Genomic DNA, 27,681 nt, shown 5'->3' with positions numbered 1-27,681 from the left:
GCAGGACTTGCATTTGTGTCACGCTCTGCATATTTCTGCAGGTCTTCATTAAAACTCCGGTGAAAAGTAGTGATCCCACAATTACTACTCACCTTCCAGAATGCTGATCTCAGGCCCGCACAGGCACACCAACACATCCACAAAGGCTCCTCTGGTCACCACACAACTGTTCTGTCTGAAAAGAGAAAAACACGAGGCCGTCTTTGATCCAGCACAGAAAATTGACTGAAATCGGTTGACCCTCAAAAGCCGTAGAAACATTTAGACACGTTGGGGGGAAAAACAGAGTTTGTGTTTAAGAGCTGTTAATAATGAAGGATCTCTATTATCAAGTAGGCTGCCTAAATGTTCCTAAACTGCTTATCGATTTAAAGAGATAACACTGCAGCCTCCAGTCACTGATCATCTGTTTCCCATTAAGATCACAGACGAAGATTTTCTTCACGAACCGGCTGATGCCTCACCACAAACTGTTGAATTAAGGCAATGGGCATGGCCAACTCGGTGCATTTATTGCTTGTGAGAACGTTTGTGATCTCTGCTGTAACTGAGTGTGGGCTCTGTGGCTCATGCCGCTTTTGCACAGCACTGTACGACCTTCTAACCAGGAGGTGGATAAAATCCATTTAAATACCTTTTTCCCAGCCATATCCAGTCTGCTCCCTACACAAATGTATGCAGCACAAAGTGTTTACATTCACTCAGTAGGGTGTCAAGCTTTAAGCTTTCAATTTAGTTGAGCAAATTAACAAACCTGCCAACATAAATATAACATATAAAGTCACAAAACGCCATAAAATTCAAACATAAGCTAAAGAAAAAACACACCCTGGACCTACAGTTCAACAGTCAAACAAGCGAAACATCTAAAAATTCACCAGATAAAATAAATCAGAGCAAAGGAAACAATCAGCTGAAATGACCACACGGTTGAGTAAACACCTCTCTGAGAGAGGCTTCAAAAACCGAACATTAGAAACAGCCCTGCATGATTTTTGTGTTGCACTGCAACAGCGCGAGTTAGGTGTTCCTAATAAACTGGAAACTTCATACACTGTAAACATCTGAAAGCAGTGGCAGCTTTGTCACATTGGTCACATCCACGGCCTTAATAATCGGGACCCGTCTTATCTGAAAGACCTTATAGTACCATATGCCCCAACACAGCACTTCACTATCAGACTGCTCGCTTCCTTGTTGATCGGTAACAAGTAAGGTCCTGAACGCCTCCTGGGAACGACACATAAACCACTTAATTGTACTGACACAGACAAACAGTTACTGTTATTAGTGGGTCAGTAGCTCATGGGATCAGACACTGAATGGCACAGTGATTTGTGTTCTCATTTTTGATGAATCCTGATGGCTGAGAATAGGCCAGAATCATATGAGTTGCCCCCAGCTCTGTCATCCTAGACGGGACTTATTTCCTGAATGTCACAGGAGTTTTCACACAAAGGCTTCAAAACACGAACGACTTGGTGTTATTCTCTTTTTATTCCTGCCCTGCACATTAGTGAAGTAAAGCTCTCGCTGCTGTCATATTATTTGTAAATGTCGACCCAGTTTATGTGTGGCCGCTGCAAAGTGTGTGCGTTCTATCAAGATTGTGACCACAGCGCTGCAAGAGGCCACAAGTGTGTGTGCGAGAGAAAACAACAGAGACAGTGTGCGAGCTTGACGTCATGTTTTCATCACTCGGATATTAATAACGCGCACATGCCCCCACATCAGCCGCCTGCACGCTTAATACACGCACGATACTCGAGATGGAGCACGGTGTGTGTATGAGAGAGAGGAGCGACTGTTGGTTAACTAATGACAGATTCTGGCAGCGATGAGTCCTGTGAATGTGAGCTATCATCATCAAACACGCTGTAAGAAGTTGAATCGTTAGATCGCGATCCAAACTACACACTGGAGAAGGTCCTAACAGGCTGACGCCGGCCCTTCACGTCGCCAGAGTCATCGCTGCAGCGCGGACACCCTCGCGGAGCCAGAAAAAGTCCAAAATGACACAACACAAGGATCGGTGTGAGGCCAAAACCCAACACTGACTCAGACCAGACGAACAATGCATTCCATCCTTTTTGGAAGGCGGCTGCCTCAAATTAGTGGTGATCTGGATGAGTTTGGGAGGTTTTCTTTTCCCAAAAACAAAGATACTCTGACCTGTGATGTCCTTAGATCTGGGCGCCGGGCTCCCGGCGCCAGGCGATCAAACGAGCAGACTCTGGGTACGCTCTGGTGAGCAAGAATTCACCTCGTCATCTTAATAAAAGCTCATCAGTGTAACCAAGCAGAGCTAGTAGGGCTAGTGTTGCTAACTCAGTGGCGCTGTGTTATCTGCTGTAGGGCCTGAGCACAGGAGACCTAAACCTGACCTCACACAGAAGAGGAGGAGTTGGTGGGGGGAGGGTGGCAGGTAACTGTGCCCCAACTTGAGGCCTGGACTTTTAGCAGGAGGGCAAGAGGTAGAGGGAAAGTAGGGGGGGGACTGCATGCAGATGGGTCAGCAGGCAGTCTCTTTGAAATGGAAGCCGGGGCAGGACATGAAGCGGACAGGGCCGGGGAGGGGATGTACGGTGAGACAAGGAGCTATTCTTCTGGCGAGGGAGCTGGAAAAGAGGGATGGATGCTTATCTGTGTGTTTGTGTGTGGGCGTGTTTAGGATTACCGAGAAGCGAGCCACATGCGCTGACAGAGTGCTTCACCGATGCCGCTTCCTGCTGGCAGGGGTCTGTGTGAGTCAGTCTGGTAGGAGCGCAAGAGAAACAGCACCTGCAGACCGACACGTGCACACACACACAAATTGAAAAAGACAGAATGGATATTTATTATACAGGAGTCAGAGTCACAGAGAATTATCTACAAGCCCTACAGAAACAGACTAAACTCCACTCATCTTTACATCTTGGCAGAGTGATACATACACATACATGTTACTGATACTCTGTTGTTCGAGTGGTTTTTCCCCTCTTTTTCAACCACATTGTGTGGCAGAGATCTGATGCATGTAGACAGTAACTACTGAATCACAAGCTACAGTGTGTAAGTGTAGATAAAAGATGGACCTTGTAGGACGTGTTATCAGTGAAATGAATCGTGGTTTGCCTTAGGCTCTAAAGGGTAAGCCACGCAATGACATCACACCTTAAAAGGGATAGTGTAACATGTTTGGGTTTGCACTCAGTCTTAATAGATTCATTATGAAATGAAGCATCAAACCACTACTGATGGGGATTTTCTACTGTTGGCTATATGACTGCATTTGGCAACAGGGTGAGCTCCTAAATGTTGGACTAAAGGGTGAGAAAACACTGTGCGCTGAATGAAACTTGCGAATCATCAGTAATTACAAGACAATAAATACGAATTCCCTGGAGGAAAATTTACTTGGACACCAACCACGTCTGGACTACAGCACAAATACTCCTCTTTGTCTGGAATTTAATGGTTTTTATGGTGCATTTACAAACCAATCATAAAAAGAAATCTTACATGGGAAATTATTGTTAGACGGGCTTTCTGTCTTGTTTTATTTATTACACTGAGCCAAACAGCCCGGGACGCGAACATGTTAATCCTACACAGCAACTCCACCAACCACTAGTTGCTCAACCTAAATGACAAGAAGATGGTCAGAGTTGTCCCTTTTGATGTTCCCTCTTCTCCAGTAAATACTCAAAGCACACTTTGAAAGGTCAACACGCTGCTTGCTCCAAAGGAGCATCTTTCCATCCTGGCGTGTGACCTCTGGTCTCTGGACAGGAAAGCAAGAAGTTTCCCGATGAAGATTTAATCATTCTTTTCACTTCGGCCGATTTGCCAATGAGAGACTGAGCCAGTCTGCAGCAGGTGGACTGGCGGTTGGGAGTATTCAGAGGCCAGGACACAGGCTGCCTGGCTGGTTGGGGTGTGTATTCTGGGCCTTGGTAAGTATACTCTTTAAGCTGGGGCCATGGCCACAGACCAGTAGGAAGCCATTCATTACGCTATGCAGGGAAGGCAACGTGGGGAAAACCAGGGCGACCACGTAGCACCAAGCCTGGCCGCTGAGTTCTGGCCTGCCCCATCTCATCTCCTGCAGTCTCCACGCCCAGGCAACACCCACTGGCTCACACAAACAGCTTCCACACCTCCAGGTCCTTCTTCCTCTCGCTGTCAGCTCTCTCTCAGGGCTTTTCCACCTACGAGAAGCCAGAGCTGGAGCAGATTCCCAAACCAAATATTGAACATTTCCAAGTAATTTTGATTCCCATTATTTCAAACATAAGAATATGTCTTCATTTTCACTGCCAGTTCCAACAAGCTCGGCAAAGGAAGTCATTCTAAAAGTAACCTATCACCCTGTTTGCTCACGGCCACGGTGCCAGACTAAAATAATCTTGTTTACCTGCGTGGATGATGAAATGTTGAATCTATTCTGGTGGGGGTTTAAATCTAGAAACTTCATCAAGTGTCTTTTAAAACTTGCTGGTGCACAGCCATACAGGATATTACAAAATAGTTGAGTTCTAAAGAAAGCTTGTGGGTCTGACTTCTAACTCAATGGTGGCCTTGATTAGCTTACTGATATAAGAGCAGTTAATCATTTAACCACATTATTAAGATTTTATCACTTTGCTAAAATAAAAAAAGAAAGAAAAAGTGCAGATCAAAAAGTACTCCAGAGGTTTTTCGATATGCTTTGTGGTCTGTGCTGTTACTTCCAGTTTAGACAAGCACACGCCTGCTCATTAAAAGTTTGCTTGAGCAGCATCACCGGTTCCAGCACTGGTTCCAGTGTCCAAAGCAGGGAGCTCTGTCTTTTCTCCCTCTCTTGCTGCACTCCACAGTTACACCTCATCCACCGGGTTGGGAAGTCCCTGCATGGGAGGCTCAACCGGCTCAATCCAGCCCGGCACGGAGAAAACCGAAATATTTATAGAATTCCTCCTCCCAAAGACAGAGTGCAGAACTACACCCCACTGTGGGAGGAGATCCCGGGATAGGATCAAGCGTAAATGAATGGGAGACGATAAGACAGCAGCACAGAGACCTTCTGCAGGCTTATTTTTGTTGATCAAATGTCCGATTTCTTCCCCCTTGACTGCCTAAATGTGGATTTCCTGCTTTCTTGCTACTTCTTCCACACTTGTAGGAAAATGATCATATGACTTGTGGTCAAATAAACTGGTTCCGACATGAAAAACAAAAGCAGTACTGTGTATTGTATGATTATAATGTGTAAGATGCTTAAAGGAGCTTGCACTATTATATACTGACTTCCAGGAATCTTTTAAAACAACTAGGAGACAAGCGTATGTACTGTATACGTATGTATCAGCTCTTTGAATGCTGCAACAATAAAAAGAGATGAAGGTTGCAGACACAGACCGTATAAAACACAGCATGGCATGTCATAACCTGCATTCTCTCTGAAGACCACTAGATGGCAGGTGCTGTGATTGCAAACAGACCTGTGATCCTATAGAAATGTACAGAATAATGGCTTTGTGTCTTGACCCCTTAAAACACATTCATGCTGAGGTTGTGACTGATGACACGTAATCCAATGAGCAGCCAGTTTCCCAGTCAGACCCATCCATCCTCCACACATCTGTTTTTTCTGAAACTGAGATGAGGCGATTGTGAAAACGTTTGTCTTCGTATATCTAGGTGCATCTTTTATACTGTATGGATACAGCTAGCTGGTTTAGCGCCCACTGTTTATTATTAAGGTAGAAAATAAATGCTACTGTAGTTATGCTTGCTCATTAAATATAAGTTAGACTTATGGGTCTCCTTAGGTGGTGAAGCAATTTCCACTTCGACATGATTTTCCAAGCAATAACAGATATGGTTAGCGGGTTAGCTGTGGCTGCATAGATCAGACAATGTTTGGTTCACATTATTAGCTGATAAACTCATATAAAAAATGGCCGGATACCAAATGAATTCTGGGAGTCTGGATAAATTAGCGGCTAAATCTTAACCACTTAAAACTGGCTTTTGCTATCTGACGGTCTTCTGTGTTAGCAGGCACACTGGAGTTAGCTAACATTAGCCAGAAGAAAGGCAGCTCCAGAGTGGATTTATTCTCAAGCATGCGCATCACATCCTTCAGATTTTCAGAGAAACATACTTCACATTCTTCAGATTAGATGTGACATGTTGTAAGTCCTTCAGACACTATTTGAGGGAATGGTGAGAGTTGGTAACATCGCTGGCAACAAAATACATTAAAATATGAAAAAAGTATCCAGTGTATGTGCTTCTATTTAAACATGGAGGTTTGCAAACATTGCAAATAATTGGCACAGCGGTCTAGTGGTCGCCTCACAGCCAGGAGGTTTTGGGTTTGCATGTGCCTGTGTGGGTTCTCTCTGGGTACTTAAACTTCCTCCCACAGTCCAAAGGCACACATGTTAGGTTTAGAGGCCATTCTAAAAGATCGGTAGATGTGAATGTTAGTGTGAAGGGTTGCAAGTCTGTCTTTGTTGAGCCCTGATTATACTGATTATACTGCGGACATGGACAGCTGGATACCCAACTGCCAATAAGTCATTCCTGTTATTCGTCTCTTTACTTCACTCCTTGAGGCACATTCATAGTTCGTGCATTGTAATGTAAATACTCTGCAGACGAGTCTACATGATCACAAAAAACATGCAGGAACGTGAACACAGACTCTCACGCTCACCGTATGATCGTGAAATTCACATCTCTTCACATCCCAGTGGAGCCGTGGATGCAGAAAGTATAATCGAGGCTTTAGTGCATTTATTCAAAACAGACATATTTATTATATCATATAAAAAGATATTTATCAATGCAGCTGTTTTAGATACTTTAGAACCTCATAGTGCAACCACGCGTCCCCCTATAGCTGTGGATTGGAACTTCAGACAAAAAAAATACAAGAAAAACTTGAATTATGAAAATATCAAACCCTCCTTGTATGCCTTGTTCTCTAAGCAGACATTTAACTGTTTGTGTGTGCCTTTTTGTGTGTTGCAACAAGCCTCATTCTGCTTTTGGGTCCGTTAAAAATAGTGGTGGTGGATGTGAGGTCCCTTCAGACTCTGTTATCAGGCTGCCCTGCCGTCCCTCCCACTGCCGCAACCACAGACTGACCACATGTTGTTGCAAGCGCACATGCGCGCACATGCACAAAGCAAGTGTAAGCGCAAATAATTGCACAGCAATCCGGGGCTCCGTCCAGTAAAACACATTCACAAAGAAACGCATAAATCGGCGTTCACATAAAAGCAGATAGAGGTTAGGCAGAGTGTGGACGCGCCCAATTAGACAAAAAGAGATCCAATAAAGACTAGCTAAATATAAAAAAAAAAACAAAAGAAACACAAACTTTCCCTTGCCCTGCACGGCCGTATTCTTGCACAAACAAAGCTTATAAATGCACTCCATGTGCATGACTATATCACTGTTAACAGTTATAACAGAGCATCGCAGCTGGCCTCCAGGGAGTTGTTTGTTATTTTATTATGTCCAGAGGCGGGTGTACATACTGGTACTAGCAGCATAGGGGGTGTGCATGTGTGAAGGATTGACACTCAGCTGTCGAATATCCTGCAGTAGTAAAACAGGAGCTCCCTGAACAAGAGGCCAGGGGTTAGTTTACTTTGTACATAACAGAAGTAAAGATCAATGATATGAGTGGACAGCAACTAATGACCATAAACATGAGACATTACATTTGTACTTGGGCAAAACTGACAACTTTAAAATGGCTGAATATATATATACATTTTTAATGGAAACTGTTCGACAATATGGATTGGAAATAAGTGGTAGACAAATCAATTCTGCAGAAGAAAGTCAGGACGTAAACATATGAAGTTTACAGGCATCCAACACTGGTAGGGAAATTGTCTCCAAATGTTGGACACAACACTAAGGCAGGACATCACGATATATCATGATGTGAAGACAGACTAAACATATTCCTAAATAAGGTTTTGGACAAATATAGTGAAGCTCATTATGAATCACATGAAGTCCTTTTGAATATACCCTATTTTCTGCACTATAAGGCGCACTTAAAATCCTTTAATTTTCTCAAAAATCGACAGTGCGCCTTATGTATGAATTCTGGTTGTGCTTACTGACAGCAAACCGATAGCAGCAACTTCGCTCATGCGCGATTCATTTGCAGTTTTTAACGGGTAGGGGTGAATATCTCCTGCTCTGACATCAGCTTGGGGCGACTGCTGCGTGAGGACTACCTGCCGCCTGTGAGCGTTTTCGCACAGGCGAGGTGCAGATTGAAGCAACCGCTGATTGTTGAGAGTAAGAGCGATACGTGCTTCCATGTGAATAAGTAGTCATAAGTCTCCAATAATGCCAGAAAAAGTCTCCAGATTTGTCGCTAGTCGCTTTTTAGAAAAAAAAAAAGTCGCTAAGGCGGTGTGAAAACTTGCTAAATATAGCGACAAAGTCGCTAAGTTGGCAACACCGCCAAAACTCCGCTTCAGGTCCCAAAGTCAAACAAACACTACGGTACACTGAGAGTTAAAAACTGTCTAAATTATTTCACCTTTAATAAAATGATCAGCGTTGCTGATTTACCAGGTGTAACAATTAAGTTTAACATCCAGGAATCCATGAAAACGGAATTTATTAAATTTAACAGAGTTAGCAGGAAGTTAGCTCGCTAGTTTCCACCTAAACATGATATAGCATGTTCTGACTGAGAGATTTCTGTAAAAAATGAAAACGTACAGCTCTGCTATCACTTCCAACATAAATGAAGACAGAAAACTAAACAGCAGTGACGTTTGTAGGGTTACTGAAGTTGGGCTAGCTGGTATATAATGATGTGCTACTAGGGTTGCCAACTCCCTGAAAAATAAATAAGGGACACCTCGTGGCCAGGGCCGGGCGACCCAGTTGTCTTCACCCTTCCCAGTGTGGTGAATTTTCTAGCTCTTTTTTTGTGTGTGAAATTATTTTTTTAACCCTTTAACTTGAATTTGATTTAAGTACATGTGTATTCTTTGTGATATGAACACATGTGAAACAAATGATCATTTAGCCATTTATTTTTAGCTCAAAATGACAACATTAACACAGTAAAACAGGTCTCCTTCTTAAACAGAAGCCTGTCATGCTTAACTTTTGAGAATATAAGTAAATCTTTCTTTAAAAGAACTCTGTCCTGCTTAACTTAAAATAATAGAAAACAATAGAAAGAAAAACATTCTTGTAACAGTGCACATTTAGTGCATTTAGTACAATCGGCTTCAGTTGAGGTATTATTTCAGCTTTTCTAATGCTAATCAGCTGCTCCTGTTTGTAAACCCGCTTGTTCCCATGATTACGCATCTTAACTCATCATCATTATTCATCTATGTATTACTTTTATGTATTAGTCATCTATTTGTTGTAATCATCTATCCTTGGAGTTGTTTATTACACAAAATAAATTATATTATCACACTTCTGGCCACATAGCGCTGATATTCATTGCACATGCCCATATTAACTTTTTCCAGCCAGGTGTTTTCCTTTTCCCATTCTTCCCTTTCTCTGAGGGGAACAAACATTGCTGCTCTAACGCTGGGCTCACACTGTGCGGTTTTAGGCCCATTTTGAGCCGATTTTTGACCGATTTTGGCCTTCATCGTGCATCGTGTAGTATACGTGGGGTAACGAGAAGTGATTAACACCTCACGACCAGCTCCCGATCATCAATCGCTCGTGAGGGTGTCACCACAGCCGCTCACACTGCTCGCGCGCAAACACGTAAACGTTGGTGTAAAAGATGGAGCAGCACGGCTGTGCAGCGTGTGATCTGGACACAAGCGATGGAGGCACAACTTGTAGAACTTTGGAAAGCTCATCCGAGCCTTTTCGATGTGGCATCACAAAATTATCACGACCACAACAACCGTGAAAATAGTTGGATCTACACTGCTGCTTAATCACAGCTGCCTGATCATGTTTTTCATTAGCAATTTAGCAAAGTTGATGGTCGTGGTGTGTCTGTGTGAGTGTAAGACGGAGAGCGAGAGAGCGACAGATTTTCTGTTATAACCTTCGTGTTATGGAGGCACAGTGTGAGCACTCAGGTCGCATCAGAGCATCGGGCCGTATAGTGTGAGAACCTGCATCGTGACCTACCAACTTCTAACCCCTGCGAGTCAATCGTGCAGTTTGAGCAGGAGCTGAATATCGTGACTGAAAAAAATCGCACAGTGTTTGCCCAGCTTTAGGTGTACTGTCGTCCGAGACTTGCACCGCAGTGTTGGCGTTTGTTTCCCTGTTGGCCATGCTTCTTGTTGTGGTCATCTGTTGTCTTCCGGTATTTTCTCCGTAAGCGACCTTTCCTCGACCAATGAGATGAGCGGTAATCTGAATTGTCATACTCGAATTGTCATAAGTGTGCTGTCAGCTCATTGGTCACAAAGCAGGAGAGGGGCTGGGAATTATGTTTTCAAACAAAGCGTTAATTCCATAAACATTATAGACTACTTTTGATTCTCACTGTATTACGGGACAAAGTGCGTCCCTTATTAGCTCAATACGGGACGTGTACTTTTGTTTCTAAATACGGGACGATTCCGTATTTTAAGGGACGGTTGGCAACCCTATGTGCTATGTGACCGCTAGCGACACAGCTATGTTAGCATAACAAACAGTGAAGCTGGAGGATGAACGCTAACTCTTTTCCACTCAATAAAAGTTAACGTGAGGGTTCCCGATGGTTAGGGACAAATGCAATCGCATGGCAGGATGCTGTAAACGGATCAAACTTCAGTCAGGAGAACAACTGAGATAATCCATCCACAATATGAGGTTAGTCATTAATATACTGCAACAGCACGGAAACAGAGCAGCTGCGAGATAATTCTACATTAATGAATCAATGTTACGGACGAGGAGGAAGCAAGAAGAATAAGTTGAGTAAAGTTTGCCTTATCTGACTGTTTTGTTTCACTTAATGCATCTTATAATCCGGTTCGCCTTATGGTCAGAAAAATACGGTATTCGATAAAGAGTGAACGGTTACAATATTAAATAATGCGATGTAATACAACCACATTGCATAACCTAGAATTCATACAGCCATCAAACAAAGCCATCCATTGAGACGACTTGTGACTATAGGGGTTGCCAAATGAATAAATCCCTGATGTATGTTGACGTAGTGGGAAAAAATTAGATACAATAAAATGGGTTCAATATAAACCAACAAGGACATAAACCAAGAGTGGTTTATATCTACCACTGTAAGAAATGTTTTGGGCAGTTGCCCACTTTGCCCGGTTGGAACTGCCACCTGTATGTTGACAAAATAGCACAAAACGTCTGACACCAATACGAGACACCTGGGATTCCCACTGGACTGGATATATCTGATGGCATTTTAAAAGCAGGCTGACTGGGTGTGCAGGCGCACACATTCTTTCTCTGGTTCAGCCCAGAGGCTTTTCTCAGAAAGCCCAGGCAGATCGCTGGCTAAAGGCAGCAGTCGTCAGGCTAAAAGAAAATTATTTGAAGACAGCAGAGAAGAATGCACTGAGGAAAGCTACACCAACGCAACTGCTGCCAGAGACGAGGCTACAACGATACTCCGAATTCAAGAGCCTCCTCAGTCTCATTTAGCCTCTGTTGTGAAAATACACAAAGGATTACATGTGTCGAGTTGGCCCTTCTCAAACCACCACAGGCCGCAGCTTTATATGTCTGGCCTGTACCCGGCGCTGTGGGCCAGGGCTGCTGCTGGCGCGTGTCGAGAGTGGAGTCCAGTGTCGGGTTGGGTTAGTGCCGGTCTATCCGGTGGGCTTGTTAAGCTTGGTCCAGATTGTATCAACAGAGGTTTTGGGCAAGACGGGGTGACTGAAGTGAATCCAGTGGTTTTCAGAGATGTTTGATTACCGGGAAGGGGTCTCACCCAGGCCACGCAGAAGACAGCACTGCCCTAAGTGCAACCAATTAATCAGGCTGACCAAATCCGGATGACGTAGAGAGAATCAGGCCAGGACATTGAAGCCTGCCTCGGATGAGTTCTGACTTCTGAAAACGCTGCGTACAGTGTCGGTGTATATCTAGAACTGCAGTGCATGCATGAAAATGTCCTATTTCTATCACACTACTGTAATATATTCTGCACAGAACATGTTATAGTCAAATAAGCTTTCCATCTCGAGGGGAAAAAACAAAACAAAAACCCAGATCAGTCTGTGCCACTAAAAGTGTGTAAAAGGTGAAAATACTGTTGTAAATTGAGAAATATAGTATGGAAATTTAGGACAAAGGCAACTCTTTCAATTCAGTTTTATCTTATTTATATAGCAACAGCAGTCACCTCAAGCTCTTTATGTTGCGAAGTAAAAGTGCCTAATAGGGTTGGGCGATTGGACGAATAGATCGACAATCGACGATAGGCTGAGCCCATCGTTGATCGTTTTTACAGGGGCGATTTATTTATTTATTTGCCCATGAGCAAGTTTGCTAATAACAATGGAGCTAATAGAAGCAGTCAACGGGGGGGGGGGGGGGAATAAAAAATTAGTAGCGCTGTTTTAACAGCACCCTCGTTCATCTGCGAGCACATGCCCCCTCCTCAGAGTGCGCCCAAATGCTTGTTGATGGAGCTGCAGAAGCTGGTGATAGCCTAGCATACTCAGCCGGATGGTGGACACGTGCATGCTCATGCAAGTTAGTCATGTTTGGGTACTTTGCTCGCACTATACGTCTGCACAAGCGGCACACCGCTTTCATCCTAAACTGGTGACTTTATATTTTTTTGGTTTTTTTAGTGCTGTCAGCGTTAACGCACCATCATGACGACTAACACGATTAACAATTAACCCACCTGGAGCGCAGACTGAGTCAAAATCCCTGAAATGTCTCTGTCACCGCATTTCGGCAGTTTATCCAAAGTTTGTTTATTCTGCGCTCCAGATTAGTTGAGCGCGTAAAATTTTTTAATCACGTTAATCGTTATGACTGCGCTGACAGCCCTAATTTTTCTGGGAAATTCGTTTATCCATGTTTGGACTTCTGTGTTGTAAACGTGCAAATCAGTCCGTGCATGATTACACTGCTGCGGCCATCAAAAAGTCTGCGCATGCGTGAATATATCGCCCATCGTGGATTATTGGACTGATGTCGGTTGGACAATTTTTACATATCGCCCAACCCTAGTGCCTACAATAATATATACAAGAACCCAATATTCAGATGCCACTGTGAGCAAGCACTTGGTGACAGTGGGAAGGAAAAACTCTATTTTAACAGAAAGAAGCCTTACGCAGAACCAGGATCAGCGAAGGCCGGCCTTCAAGGGACGAGCTTCGAGGCTGATCCATTAAGCTAAAATCAAAGTGCATAAAACCGCAATTTCTCAAGTTGCCTCTGGCTGACTTCAAAAGCAAATCCCTCAGACTCCCATTTTAAAATGTCAGTGAATCCTAATGTTCTGTAAATCCCAGCAGTGACATCACCAATAGGCGCACTGCTGTCTGGATCCGGACCCAGAGGCCGTTCTTTAAGGACCCAGATTTACTAGATTATTACAGACTGTTTGCATTTTATTCTGAGCAACGTTTCTTGTATTTACAGTAGGCCTATTTTGATCTGCAGAGCCTTTGTCTTTACTTTCCTGACTTTACTACTGGAACGCACCGACTCACTCCAGAAGCAACTGAATGCGGCTTAAACGTGCGGCAGACCAAACGCATGCGTTGTAACTCATCCCATGTGACGCTAATCACCCAATCAAAAGCGTGTGTGAAAACTTCATGAGACGAAATGCAAAAATCTGAAAGATTTCAGTAAATCAACATTACAGCTCATCGATGTACATGTGAGATGTAGTTTAAGAAAAAGAAGCAACAGGGAAACGCAAACTCTTACATTATTACACATTAACAACTTTATTTGAAGACTTCTACTTCAAAAGTGGACCCTTTAGGTCACTGTGGAAGTGAATAATAACCATTGTTGAAATACTGTTGAATTATACTTTGTTGTATTTGACAGTCAGTTGTTAACTATATACAAACCCTGATACAACCTTTAGGCTACTCTTCATAGCAGAGAGCTCTACTGGATGAGGATCTGGGGTGAGATAGTCACTGTTTATTTGGAGTTTATGCAAGTCAAGTCAGAGTAGTGGTTAAACTTTCTCTGATTTATAATGTTCAGTACAAAAGAATTCTTATAATCGTGCAAAAAAAAAAAAAACTAGCCAAAAAAAAAGTGTCTGATGGAAACATTTCCTTGTATCCGACTTATTACCGCCTGTGTGAAAGTCAGCAGGGTGGCAGAGCCGGCCTCGGTAGCGGTGATGGTTCCCAGCTCCGCGCTCGGCCCACTAACAGTTGTTCTTTGACAATAACAGAGGAAGTCATTTCTCCCTCGAGCAAAAACATCTGCTACCTGTTATACACAAACACACACAGCGACGCACATTAACATACATCAGACAGGTCCCGGGGCCAAAACCAGAATCCTCGTAAGCTCGGTGTAAACAGCGCCAGAGTGTGGCATACATGAACGTGCACACGTACGTGCATGTTGCTAGCGTGCACGCTCGCTCCGCGTCTCTGCAGCTCCAGTCTAAACATCGTCCTTGTTTCTCACACACAAAGCAAGGAGGCTACCGTCTTTATCTGTGTGTGTGTGTGTGTGTGTGTGTGTGTGTGTGTGTGTGTGTGTGTGTGTGTGTTTGAGAGAGATGCTCCCTTCCACACGTACACTCAGACCTCTATCTCTGTCTTACTAAGTTTAGACCACTTCACCTGCATTGGGCTCTGCAGCTCTTTGCATATCTGCCTCCATCATCTCCACAATGCCCTCATTGTGCCCTCACATTAGCGTACACCTACTCACCTGCTATCTGTAGCCTCGGTATAGATAGTCCCCACAGATAATCAATCCCCGCCGATCAAACGAGTTCATCGTTACTTTATTGAACTCTTGAAACACTCGAGACACCTGAAGCTTTGACGCAGTCATGAAATTATTAATTAACACAAAACAGATGAGCAGAGCTATTCAGAGTTACATGTGGGAGATCTTACTTACACATCGTAGCATTAATTAGGATTCCGTCCTCGCAGTTTTATCTCATTATATAATGTTATTATAAGTATGACTACAAAACAATACCACTGGCGGGGTAACTGTATAGCAAAAAATAGCGGGCCTAATAACAGCAGCATTATTAATAAGGAATAAATGGAGAATTAAACCCAAATATGTAACAATTCAGAGTAAAAGGACTGATGTTCAACACAACTGTAAGTTAAAAACAGGAAGCGTGATGTATATGTGCTGCAGTGGCTTATTATGTATTCACACTGTGGATGCAGCAAAGCTGAGCAGACAGTGTGTGAGGTACAATGGTCTGGTGTGCTTTCAGTGGAAGGAAAAAGGAAATGAAATGTCTAAGGAAGCCTGTAGGCTTCAGCTTTGCTGTATCCTGTACACATATTTGTGTGTCTGTGCGAATGTGACATACACTACATGTGAGCCGTCTTAGGATGGCTACAAAAAAGGTTCAAATGAAAAAACTGCACGAAGAGGAAGCGAAACGGGGTTGAAACGGACTAAAACTGCCAAATAAGCGGATGTGTGAATAAACCTTTTCAAATTCAAACTCTAATGCAGGGGTGTGATTAAAGAGGGGGCCAGTGGAGCCAACGGAGCCTGGCTCAAGCCCCTGCTTCTCAGCCTGTGCACTCAAAAAGATCCACATAGCAACAGCTGAGGAACAGTCACCGTGGTGGGACACCAACTTCGTAATTTCTTGGGGTAACCAGTATGCAGCAGCAAATGCTCAAAGAGATCGACTGCAGTAAGAAGCGATTTCAGTTAAAACAGGTTCTAGTGAGCTCAGCTGAAAATGGTTTTAGTCATTTTTAAGTAAAACCTCTATTTAAGAATTAAGGATCATAGTTTCTCAGAATGGAGAAGTGGATTTGTGTCTTGAGAGTATATGGAGCTTGCAAAGATGCAGAGGGTGAAGGTAACAGCGAACCCTAAGCTAGGTGAGTGGCTCCAGCAGGTCCCAGGAACAACATCCAAGATCTCTGTCGGGAGGAGCGCAGTCCAGGAACAGCTAAGATACTGCACATGACTCTCCAGCTCCAAGGCCTCTGGTAGAGGACCCAAGCTTGAAGGATAAAGACCGCCCCGAGGGGCGAGAGGGGAATTGAATGTGATCTGAACTGCACCTTATAGTTCATAGAGAGCCATGTTACTGTATGACAGATGGACAAAGCCACTGTGACACAGAGTCCTGAAGTCTTTATTTTGGACATGGAGGTAATTGTGTTTAGTCTAAGTTGCTAATCAATGCTATCAAGCCGCTTTAGCAAAGCTGTACAGGTACACCACACAGGCATAGATACCTGTGTCAGTGTTAAGTAACAGGATTTGTTTTGTTAGGTAATTGCATTGCAAGTGATCCAAAAGCCACCGACACCTCAAATGACAGTGAGACTATTGCACTAGCAATCGAGTGATTGCAGCCTCCTGCGTTAGACTCAACCAGCCAGTCAAAGCAGCTACGCCACTAACATCAACATCAAGCTTCAACAGAAAGGCTGAGCTTTATTTAAAACAGATACATCCACATTTGTCAGGAAGAGGGAAATGAGCCTTTTGGTGGAACTGCAGTTCCTAATTTTCAGCTTCAGAAGCTGCCGCCTGTATGAAGCACGCTGTGTACAAAGACTTCACCTGTGTTTATGTGTTACAGTGTGACAACAAAACAAACTGCTGGCGACACATGTAAAGGTGGTGACTTCTAAATGATACAAGTCTGGATTCAATAAGATCCGAGGTGAGGGGAATCATGGGAAACAACAACAAAACAAAAGAATAAAAAGATGAGCAGAAACAGAGGGCACATAGATGAAGATGGATGAAGCTAGACCAGGAGACGTGGGGAAGCTTCACACGTGGCGACCATGACAGGAAAGGAGAGTAAACCGCTCTCCTCCTGAAATCTCCTCTAAGCTTTTAAGAGGCCCACCTCCCCTCCTCCATCCATGCCTTCATCCCACAGCGGACCTCCCTGCAGTCCAGACCGCCGTCCCCCCGTGAGTGTTCCATCTTCTCCAAAAAGAAGTGCACTTTTTCATTCTTTTGTCTCGACCCCCGGTTCCTACCGCTCCACGCCCACCGGCTCCCTGGCCGACCCCATCAGTGGCGTTCAATAAAAAGGCCGGGGAAACTCCCACTCCCCCCTCCCGTGTGTGTTGATATTACCAGCAGACTGTTTGGTTGTGTTTGTCAGAGTGTGATGACAGAACTAAACACTGGTATTTACTCTGCGATAACCGCCTTGTCTGGACAGGCTCTGTGCGGTAACTGAGTGTGTGGGACTGACAGATAATGTGTGTGTTTGCTGAGGTGTGATGCATTGTATCTCCAACCTCTCCGCTGGCGTCCGCATACGCCCCGTCGTGATAACTGCTTTGGTAATTGCGTTCTGCCTCTTCTCTTTGCTGGGTGGAAACGCAAATCGCAGCTCGGGTCCAGTGGTGATGATTGTCATGTTTTCATTTGGAATAAAGTTTATGTTTTGGAGATACACGGTGTGTCCTTGAAGGCTAACAACTGTGATGAATGCATTTCCCCCCTCATAAAACAACTGAGAAGCTCATTTTCATGTAATATGTCATCCCGGCGGCGTTGACATCCGTGTTTACGTGCTTGGAGTCTAGTTTCTTTTTCCTATTCTACATCACACTGATTAGTACATCAAATCCTAGGCGACTTCACTGAGATTTGAAGCTCCCGTTGCCTCGTTTGTCCTCGCCGCCGCGCCTGATGACAGCCCCCCATCTGCCTTTTATAGCTGAGGGGTAAAAACTACATACAATCTAATTTTCCTGACAAGTGAACATGCTGGCTTCATGTATAAATGTGTGCCTTAGCTCTAATAAGCTGCTTCTTTTTTTTTTTTTTTTTTTTTAAATGCGCCACAAGTTTTGAAGCATACAAAACAGCCCAAATACGTGAAAAATAAAACCCCACGTTTAGCCCTAATCTAATGCCAGACAAGCAGAAGCCTTATAGCGCCTTCTTCATGCTGAACATGCTTTTTAAACGCACATCTGAACATGAAGCGTTTTGGCACACTGATTCATGACTCTCACTAAGGCTACGTTCACACTGCAGGTCTTAATGCTCAATTCCGATTTTTTGATCAATTCCGATTTTTTGATCAAATCCGATTTTTTTTGTCTGCTCGTTCACACTACAAATAAAATGCGACAGCAAATGCGCTCTAGTGTGAACCCTCAAAGCGGCCCGCATGCGCAAAAGACGACGTCACACACAGCGCGCTCTGTTTAGACCCAGAGCAAACAGTATTGTTTGACTGATGGCCGTTAATATAAAGACTTGTTTCGGACTTTACGTTTCCCAATTTTGCTTTAAGTTATAAAGTTATTTTGTTATTTACATAATAATGTAAATAACCTAATAATGATCCTTATTACTGTTTTAGAGGAGTAGTGCTTCAAAGGATAGCTGCAGATTTCTGTCAGAATCTGCAGATTATACAGTACAAATAAAATGTTCACGTTTCTCCAACATTGTCTTCCCAACAGTTTCACTGGATGGCCAGGAAGCGTTCACGATGTCTTCTCCGGCGCTGATAATTGGCATCTGTCTTGTGTCAGTGACGTAAAAGACGGATTTAATGCGACTTGACCGTTCACACAGCAGTCGCTTTCTGAGACATCGGATATGTATCGGATTCAGTACCAAATACCAAAGTGACCCAGATCGGATTTGAAAATATCGGGTTTGTGCCGTTCACACTGTCACACCATGATCGGATATGGGTCGCATAGGGTCAAAAAAGTCTGATTTGATGCGCTTTCGCCTGCAGTGTGAACGTAGCCTAAGAGCTGGAGGCACTCCCAGAGACCTCTGCAAAATCAACTGCCTCTCATGTCTTTGTTTTCCATCACTGCCTTTGGTCTACAATTTCACGCAGCTAGTACAGAATGGACTCTATAGAATACAACTAGTTTTAATATTTGTACTGTGAAAGGTCAGATTAACAAAAGAAATACTTGTGACTGTAATCGGTTGCCAGTGCCTTATGTAATTTTCAAAAAAGGCTTTTCCCACATACAGTCACTGGCTAAAGACTTGTGATTGAGAACTTTTTATCATCCGTGAAACAACACCATCTAAGACGGATTCGTTCCCTTTTATTTTGAAAGTTTAGCTGCTAGGCGGATCCATATTGTGGCCGGCTCAAGCATCTTTCAGGTTCCTCTCCAGTGAGTTTCTTCATCCCGTGGTGAGACTCCGACTCCAGCATCTCACCAATGTGGCAGATTTTAAGTTCAGAGTACAAGGAGTACTGTTGCTAACTGCTTATTGCTCTAATTGCACAGCAACAAGCATTTCATTGTATGATTGTGTACGTGACACGTGACAAACTGTAACAAAGTGTGCCTACTCATATTTGCAGTAGAGCACCTTGTTGTGCACCCTCTTTTCACACGGGCACAGAACTGTGAACTGTGTGCTCCTTTGCTGATTCGTACAGAGAACAACCACGTACGAACACACTGAAGTTACTAAGGTTTTGAATCCAACTCTACAAGAATCTTTGCGATCATTAAAACAACACCCCCTCCCCAACTCGGTGTCATCTTTACAAAGTGTGTGTGTGTCCTGGTTTATGCTGGCGTGTGCACGGGAGCAGACCTGCAGCAGAGTGCCGTGGATGCGGTTCTGTTGGAGTTTGGGTCCTGGTTCTAGAGGAAGTTCCTGCAGCAAGGTCTGGACGGTGGACGGGATTTGCGTGACCAGGACAAAGGGGACAAGAGCCCGAGCTGCCATTTCTCTGGTGCGATACACAGCCGAGCGGCCGCATCTGTGGAGCAGAGAAAAACATTAGTATCGTGGAAAAACTGGGGAAAGATGATGGCGGCGTCGTTATGATAATCTTTCAGTATTGCATTATGTAATATATCATTTGATTTCATGGAAAAAGTACTGATGTTTCCCCGCTATCACAAGTCAAAGATTGTTATTCTAACTTTTCTATGACAAATAACATAATCACCACGTATATTATCATTATGAAGTATCGTTATTTTGTTCCCCGACCACATTAAGTCATGGACATATTCTCAGTGATGACCTATGAGCTATTTGGTTTGGACAGTTGGCCGCTATTTTATTGCACTGCTTATGTAACATCTTTTTCTCCCTCTCCTGTTTCCCTCCTCTACTGCAAAGGGAAAAACAAACTGCTCCCAGGTCAGCTGATGACCGATAAACCCTGAATCAAATATTTTAGAATCATTACCTAACCAGCCAGGAAACGGCCTACTACATTTTGTTTTCGCCCACACACAGGCGCAGATGTCTCCAGCTCACGGTCATTTACAGTGTTCGTCGGTGATGGAGGCTGCAGCTAGTCACCCCGGGTGCATGCTAAAATTAACCTTGTTTACATGCTGCTAATCTTTCCTTCTCCGATGTCATAACAGAGCCGATGCATGAGGGAAGGACATGACCAAGACCTGAATGAGATAAAAGGGGGAAGGGTGAGACGGCTCGAAAGGAGCAGAGTAAGAGTTCAGCTACTTGCAGAAACAGATAGCTGGAGTACAGTTCCACGAAAAACAGCCATCACACTGGAAGAAAACTGACACCTACTAAACTGGCTGCCTTCAACAGATAAGCAGGAAAAAGCAAACATAAAAGTCTAACGGTTGCCTCTTGGAGACTGTGTACCAAACATACTGTATGTAGATGTTTCTGAAAGGAACCACAACACCCTGAGTCTTAATAATGCTCATGTACGTGTCACAGTAGACGTTAGAATACACGTGCATTTATATATTAGCACAGACAAGTCACAATGTGACATCCTACAAAGCTGAAAAGCCATTCTGGTAAAAACTGCTAAAAATTGCAGTTCCTCTAGTGTCCACTTGGGGCCATCTCCCCAGTGAGTCAATTACTACAGACTGCTATGCTAAAATACCTAATCTTACCACTTTTAAAGAAAAAACTCAAGTGGTGCATCGAGTCCATTTCTCAAAATCCAGATTATCTCATATCTATCCTGAAATCACTCCATATTGTGACAGATGCAAAACTGCTGAAGCCTCACGGATCCACATGTAGTGGTCTTGTCCCAGTCTTGTTCAGTTCTGGACAGACGTTTTTCATACCCTGACCAGGATTTTCAGTGTGACGCTGGCCCCCTTCTTGTTCTGTTTGGCATCAGTGGGAATGAGGTGCATATAAAAGACAGGCGTTATCATTCTGTTCCCTGTTGGCCAGGAGGGCAATCCTACTGAGGTGGCGGGACGCTGTGTGAAATATACCATCCAATAAGTCTGTGCTGCAGTTTTGAGGAGTTCTTTATTGATACCTTGTTCCTCAAGTCCAATATTGCACCCATACAGTTCATGGATGTAGCCGTCCTTACCCTTTCCACCCTCCAATCCAAATATAGTCACTTTTTGGCTCCAATAAACTAACATGGTGCCGGCCAAAAATGCTAATGCTGATGTTTCAAAATGTAGAGTGCAAAAACCAATAGGTGATGTCATGGTGTCTATGACAAGCATGCATACTTATTTACATGCAAAAAAGTAAAAAGTGGATCAAAGCTACATTAATACTGCCGGCCTGTTTAGGGGCTTTCATGGCATTAAAACTGGCTGCTGGGGCCAAAAACGGCCCTCGGCTTTGCTATGAAAAATTCAAAGAAGCTTCCAGAGAAATGTGAAACACCTCTCATGCTGCAGCGGCATGTGGAGGTGAAAAAGAAGCCCATCTTTTTGGCTCTGGTACTGAGTGGAGGCGAGATATGTTAGCAGATATCTGGATAGCACCGTGAGAGCGTATGTTAATAATAAACAGCATCTGTTAAGAGGAAGCAGCAAAGCCAATAAACGATCAAGTGTTGGATCTCCTGGTGATTTGACTGAGAGACCGGGACAAGAAGTGACAAGAAACGTCCAATCGGTATGCACTGAAACAAAGTGGGGGCTGTTTGGAGCAACAGATCAACTGTTAACAAATGTTTTTTCCACCTGCTGTGAACACACACACATACAGCCAGACAGACAACCAAAGGGCCCTGTATCAAACGCAGACAACAGTTTGCATTCCTGAGCTCTGCACGCCTGCACACGTGAATTTATGAGCACAAACGTCCCACACACAAACCCACCAAATTTCATGCAAACTCCTCACTTTCCACTCGTCCCAGCCCCCATTTGGGCCCCATATGTTAACTATCTGTGCTAATTTGTCCCATTGAAAGTCTTTTGCAAAAGGAAATGACAGTTTGGAAGGTTGTAATTTTAGGAACAGGGACATCCCCTGTGGGATTCAGTAGGCAGACTGTTGACTGGCCTGGATCAGGCTCATCTGGGCCTCATTTTGGAAAGCTGGGAGAACTGCTTCCTCCACAGAGACTCAAGCATGTTGGCTAAACAAGCCTGAGAGTCAAAGCTGATTAGCAAAGAACCTACTGTAAGCAAATTAAGAAGCAAGGAGTGACAAATTAAACAATTTGGCTTCCTTCATTTATTCATATGGACGCGATCTAGCCAAGCAAAAACAATCCTTCTTTTACTTTACCACCAAAACTCTTTCTTTGTCCTGACTATTTTGCTGTGTGGAAAACCACTAGAATGTGTGTCAAATTAAAAAACATCCGGTATGAACCCGACAAGCATAATCATGGCTGCACGTAACTGTACATGCCTGGTTAGGCAGACAGCCAGCATAATGTAAACGTAATCATGTAAACATAATCATGTTCCCACTGCTATTTATGCTTCTGTCAGTTTTGTGTAGATCTTTGATATTACAACAGCCCGTATGAACTGAGCCATATTCAAATTGCCCACAGGCAAAAACCCAAAGACATCCAGTTAACAGTGAATGTATCAAAAAGATCTCATAACCTAAAATAATATGTGTCAAGTTTTCACCTGGACATCAAACTACACTGAAAGTTACAGAATGTAAGGTTTTCACGTTATCGGCAGATTGCAGTCAACTGACTTCTGTTTTCTTAGTCCTCCCCAATTCAACAGTATAACTCTCGCTACGGTGGCCGCTGTAGGACATATCAAAAACATCAACTTTAAACTACATCTCATAAGTCTGCAGGTGGCCAGTGTGTTTATGTTATTATTTGGACCAGATACAGACCTAACCTGGTGTTTTCCCCCGGATGATCTGATATCCTCGTGTTGGTGTTGTTCCCAGACCATCATGAAAATGTTGTTCCAGGTTCAACATTGCAAGTGACCAATCACATTGTTGTGACGTTATTCCTTTGCACGCCAAGCCATTCGTGCATTTATGAAATTCCAATGTTGCAAGGACAATATCAATTCTGCTTACTGTTTATTAAAGGGTTACGATTAGGGTTAGGGTCAGGGTCTGTTGATCGGCGGACAGAGGCGGTTTCACGCAGCTTAAGTACAGTTTTTTGTTTTACGCCGGTTTTTCCCGAAGTCGCAAAGGTATGACGTCACAACATTCTGATTGGTCACTTGCAATGTTGATCCTGGAACAACATTTAGTATGATGATCTGGGAACAACACCAACACGAGGATATCAGATCAACTGTTTTCCTCCCATCTGTGGAAGGCCTCTTTACTCTTGAAGAGGCTGTAAAACTTTGTGAAAGGTGTCCAATGTGGGCCAGTCATTTAGAGAAGCCCACTTCTGACTGATAACAGCGATGCTGAGGTGAGTTGGTGAAGATATCCTGAACTTTTCTGTGGGTAAGCAGCACTGATGTTCCTTCCTGTCGTGTTCGGGTCAAATCTGACTGATTTACAACTTAAAACACTCATAAATACTGTTTTGGTTTTTACATCTGATGGCCTCGAGGCCTTATGACATCCTCCACACTATGCAGGTGAACATATGAAAGTGATGATCACCTCTTTCATTGAATGTTGAGTATTTTAATCAACCTTGTTACATATGTGGTGTTCCCGGTCAAGGGTGACCACCATAGGAGATGAGTGGGAATCCACTAAAACCCCCCCTCCCATTGACTGAATGACCCCCTGAAAGACCCACTTTACTACCTACTGATTGACCCACTGCACTGAATTTGGTGGTGAAAAATGTTTGTTATGCTAATTTAAGAGCTGTTAAAACAGGCCGGGAAGACTAAAGTAAGGGGGGGTGTACACAGAACTGGAGGGTTAAAGCCGATGTTATTAGCCTGTGTTCATCTGTGTAGATCTAAGATTACTAGACTCTGACGCTTAGTGAATAAACTCTCATACAATGTGAAAATGCAATCAAACTATTTATCAGAGAGAAATTGTGAGTGTTTTAATGTTTTTAGGTCACTTAAACCAAACGTTAGTCGGAACGGTCTCGTGTCTAATCTGCTGACATTAAGTACTTCTGACAATATCAGGAATAAACAAGTATCTTGTTGCACTATTTCTTGTGTTAGAGCTCTGACTTCGGTTCAGAAGACTTGAGGCTTGAGGTGATGAAGAAGAGGATGATGTTTTAGAAAGATGCCAGTCACACTGTCCCTTTCCTTCAAATTATTATTATTTGGTGAAGGAGACCCCTCTCAGTTAATAAAACACAGGTATGACCCTTCATGTCTTAAGTTTGAAGGTTCAGGCATGAATTTCAGTGCTCTACACAGCACGCAAACTCCTACATGTTCTCTTTTGCACGGCTTTTGGCATACCATCTTGTATCTTCTAATTCTACAGTGCTAGTTTTCATCAGTTTCATAAACTCCTTGCCGCTACTAATTGGCCTGATTAGCACACAGGGTACAGCTTCAGTTTACATTATGAAATGTAATCCTGTAATGTGTCAGTAAACTATTTCCTTTTCATGTCAGGCATAGTTCAGATACTGATGGCAAGTTTGTTCTTCTCTAGGCATTTGTTCACCATTCGTCATCGTGGGGAAATGCACTGCATTGTATTAAAAAAACAAAAACAAAAAGAAACTGATAGCAGTCCCTTTTGAAGTCAGTTTATAGGCATTTCTGTGCCCTTTCTAAAGAAATGAGATGTGAGACAGTGCGGGCCAAAAAGGAAAGGAAGGGAGTGGTGCAGGCAGGGTGAGCAGAAATGCCTGGGCTGGATATCACGGGATATAAATCACTACCACAACACTCTGAGGGCTTACAGTTAAGATGGAGAGACAGAGAAAAGGAGAGGCGCTCCAAGGAGATAAGACAAACTGTTTTAAAGACACTGCGGATAGGAATGAAGCCATTAATTATTATAACAAATGTCCGCTTCTCGTCATCCTCCCCCATTTTCTCGTCATCATCATTATTCACTCCGTCATTACGCATGCAGGTGTGACGCTTGCAGAGGGCCCGGCATCGAGGGAATGTTACAAATCTAGTGAGGATGAGGTGGGAGGTTATGAAGATTTAAAAAAATAATAATTTGCTATGCGGTGTAAAGGAGTTATACCACAGTATTTGAGTATGGTGCTCTGGCCTGTCAACAGGTGAAGCTAAGCAACATTTAATCCTTGGAGGTGACGGGTCAGGTCTTATGGAGACGGGGAGCACGCGGTGGGCGACGGCCATCGGCCTCATCAGACACGTCCTGCACACGCCTGGGATAGATGGGTTGGGGGATGGAAAGGGGGTATCGCAGAGAAACATGGCTGGAGCCAAAGAAGTTGTGGCTGGGCTATATTTAACATCTCCAACATGTGGGCTTCATTTGGCTAGATGTGTGTGCTGCATACCTTCTCTGACAGTGCCAGACTCAGCCGAAAGCCCTTTTATTTTCACCCACAAGAGATGGAACTCTAAAGGCATAACTACGAGATTTCACTGAGGTTCAGATTTTTTATTTTTTTAAGAACGTATGCATTCAACGAAGGCAAAGTCACACATTTACAGGTGCAAGTGGTAACGGCTCCAGTTTATGACCCAGTCAGCTTCTGATCACACTTCACTTTCCATTTTCTATGTGTGTCACTAAATATGGAATGAAATGAATTATTCAACAGGTTATTATCAGATGCGAGTTAGATGGCTACCTAGAGCTGGGCGATAGAACGATAACATATGTATTGCGAAATAACTTTTTCTCGATAGAAAAATTAAACTATTGCGATAGGCCTCACCGCTCGTCCTCTTTTTAAAAAAAAAAAAGAAAAAAAAAGAACAGCCAATCCAAATTAAGTAGTGCAGAGCCAAACCAATCACAGCTGCAGCGTCACGTCACGTGACTTGTTACGTACAGCACAAGTGCCAAGCCGCACATGTGTATTTGTTTTGGAAAGCAGCCAGCCGCCGTGCCGCCCGGGTATTGGAGGAAATGAGTGCGCCGACTAGAGAAAAATCAACCGAGAGCGTAACCGAAGGTTACCGAAGATAAAACAGATGATGGTTCCAACGCCGGAGAGATTGTCAAATGGAAGAGCCATAGAAGTTCCGTAGTGTGAAGGTATTTCGGGCTATTTCAAGTCAAACAGAGTAGCGCGCACTGTAAATTGTGTCGAAAGCAAGCCTGGAAATACAATAAACCTGCTCAATCTCTGACTGGAAGCGCTAATTCGTCATTCGGCTTTTGTCAGACTAAAGTAACTGTTAAAACTGTTTGAAAAGCTCAGCTATACAACAAGGAGAGAATGAGAATTTCCTTTTAGTTCTCAGTTTATTTGATATTGACAAAAGTTAGTCAGTTTTGTCTGTTCTTCAGTAAAACAAACTAAGATTTATTTTTAGAATTAATAATTTCTAAGTGGAATTGACAATTTAGTAGTCTGTTTTGTTTGTTCTATTTTGAAACTTAAACGCTTTAGCGGCTGCCTTTTGTGTAGTTTGCAATATTTGCCTTTATTTTTCTGAAAAAGTCTCATGTTCCTTAAGTACATCTCCCCTGTTGAACTTCATCCATCCATCCATTCGCTTCCACTTATCCTTTTCAGGGTCGCGGGGGGCGCTGGAGCCTATCCCAGCTGTCATAGACAGGGTACACCCTGGACAGGTCGCCAGTCTGTCGCAGGGCCAACACACAGGGACAGACAACCATTCACACTCACATTCACTCGCACATTCACACCTAGTGACAATTTGGATTATCCAATTAACCTATCCCCACAAGCTGCATGTCTTTGGACGGTGGGAGGAAGCTGGAGTACCCGGAGAGAACCCACGCAAACACGGGGAGAACATGCAAACTCCACACAGAAAGACCCCGCCTGATGGTGGAATTAAACTCAGGACCTTCTTGCTGTCCGGCAACAGTGCTAACCACCGTGCCGCACCTGTTGAACTTATTATGGGAAATAAATACTTAAATAAAAACAAGCTGCTGATTATTTCACATTTTACTTGTGAGCAACGGCACATTTAAATCTTACAAATATAGTTATTTGGCTTATATCGTGATATATATCGCCCCAATAAAGGGCGATCGTGGCTCAAGAGTTGGGAGTTCGCCTTGTAATCGGAAGGTTGCCGGTTCGAGCCCCAGCTTGGACAGTCTCGGTCGTTGTGTCCTTGGGCAAGACACTTCACCCGTTGCCTACTGGTGGTGGTCAGAGGGCCCGGTGGCGCCAGTGTCCGGCAGCCTCGCCTCTGTCAGTGCGCCCCAGGGTGGCTGTGGCTACAATGTAGCTTGCCATCACCAGTGTGTGAATGTGTGTGTGAATGGGTGGATGACTGGATGTGTAAAGTGCTT

General features: G+C 43.6%; 1 protein-coding gene across 1 annotated transcript in view; it reads right to left on the bottom strand.

Moving 5' to 3' along the window:
- thada (THADA armadillo repeat containing) overlaps window positions 1-27,681 on the bottom strand; it is a 123,039-nt gene that overhangs the window by 37,207 nt on the left and 58,151 nt on the right. Inside the window, exons 29-31 of the mRNA XM_085297600.1 lie at window positions 19,699-19,867; window positions 2,678-2,781; window positions 93-175 (exon numbers count right to left, since the gene is read on the bottom strand). Of these exons, the coding sequence (XP_085153726.1) occupies window positions 93-175; window positions 2,678-2,781; window positions 19,699-19,867 (356 nt within the window). The remainder of the gene's footprint in view (window positions 1-92; window positions 176-2,677; window positions 2,782-19,698; window positions 19,868-27,681) is intronic.

The sequence above is a fragment of the Mchenga conophoros genome, linkage group LG13 (assembly GCF_057382185.1).
Source record: "Mchenga conophoros isolate Kocher_MC1m ecotype Shallow Benthic linkage group LG13, M_conophoros_male_GT1.1, whole genome shotgun sequence".
Lineage (NCBI taxonomy): Eukaryota > Metazoa > Chordata > Actinopteri > Cichliformes > Cichlidae > Mchenga > Mchenga conophoros.
The sequence above is the reverse complement of the archived record's forward strand: the minus strand, read 5'-3'. Positions and strand labels throughout refer to the sequence as shown.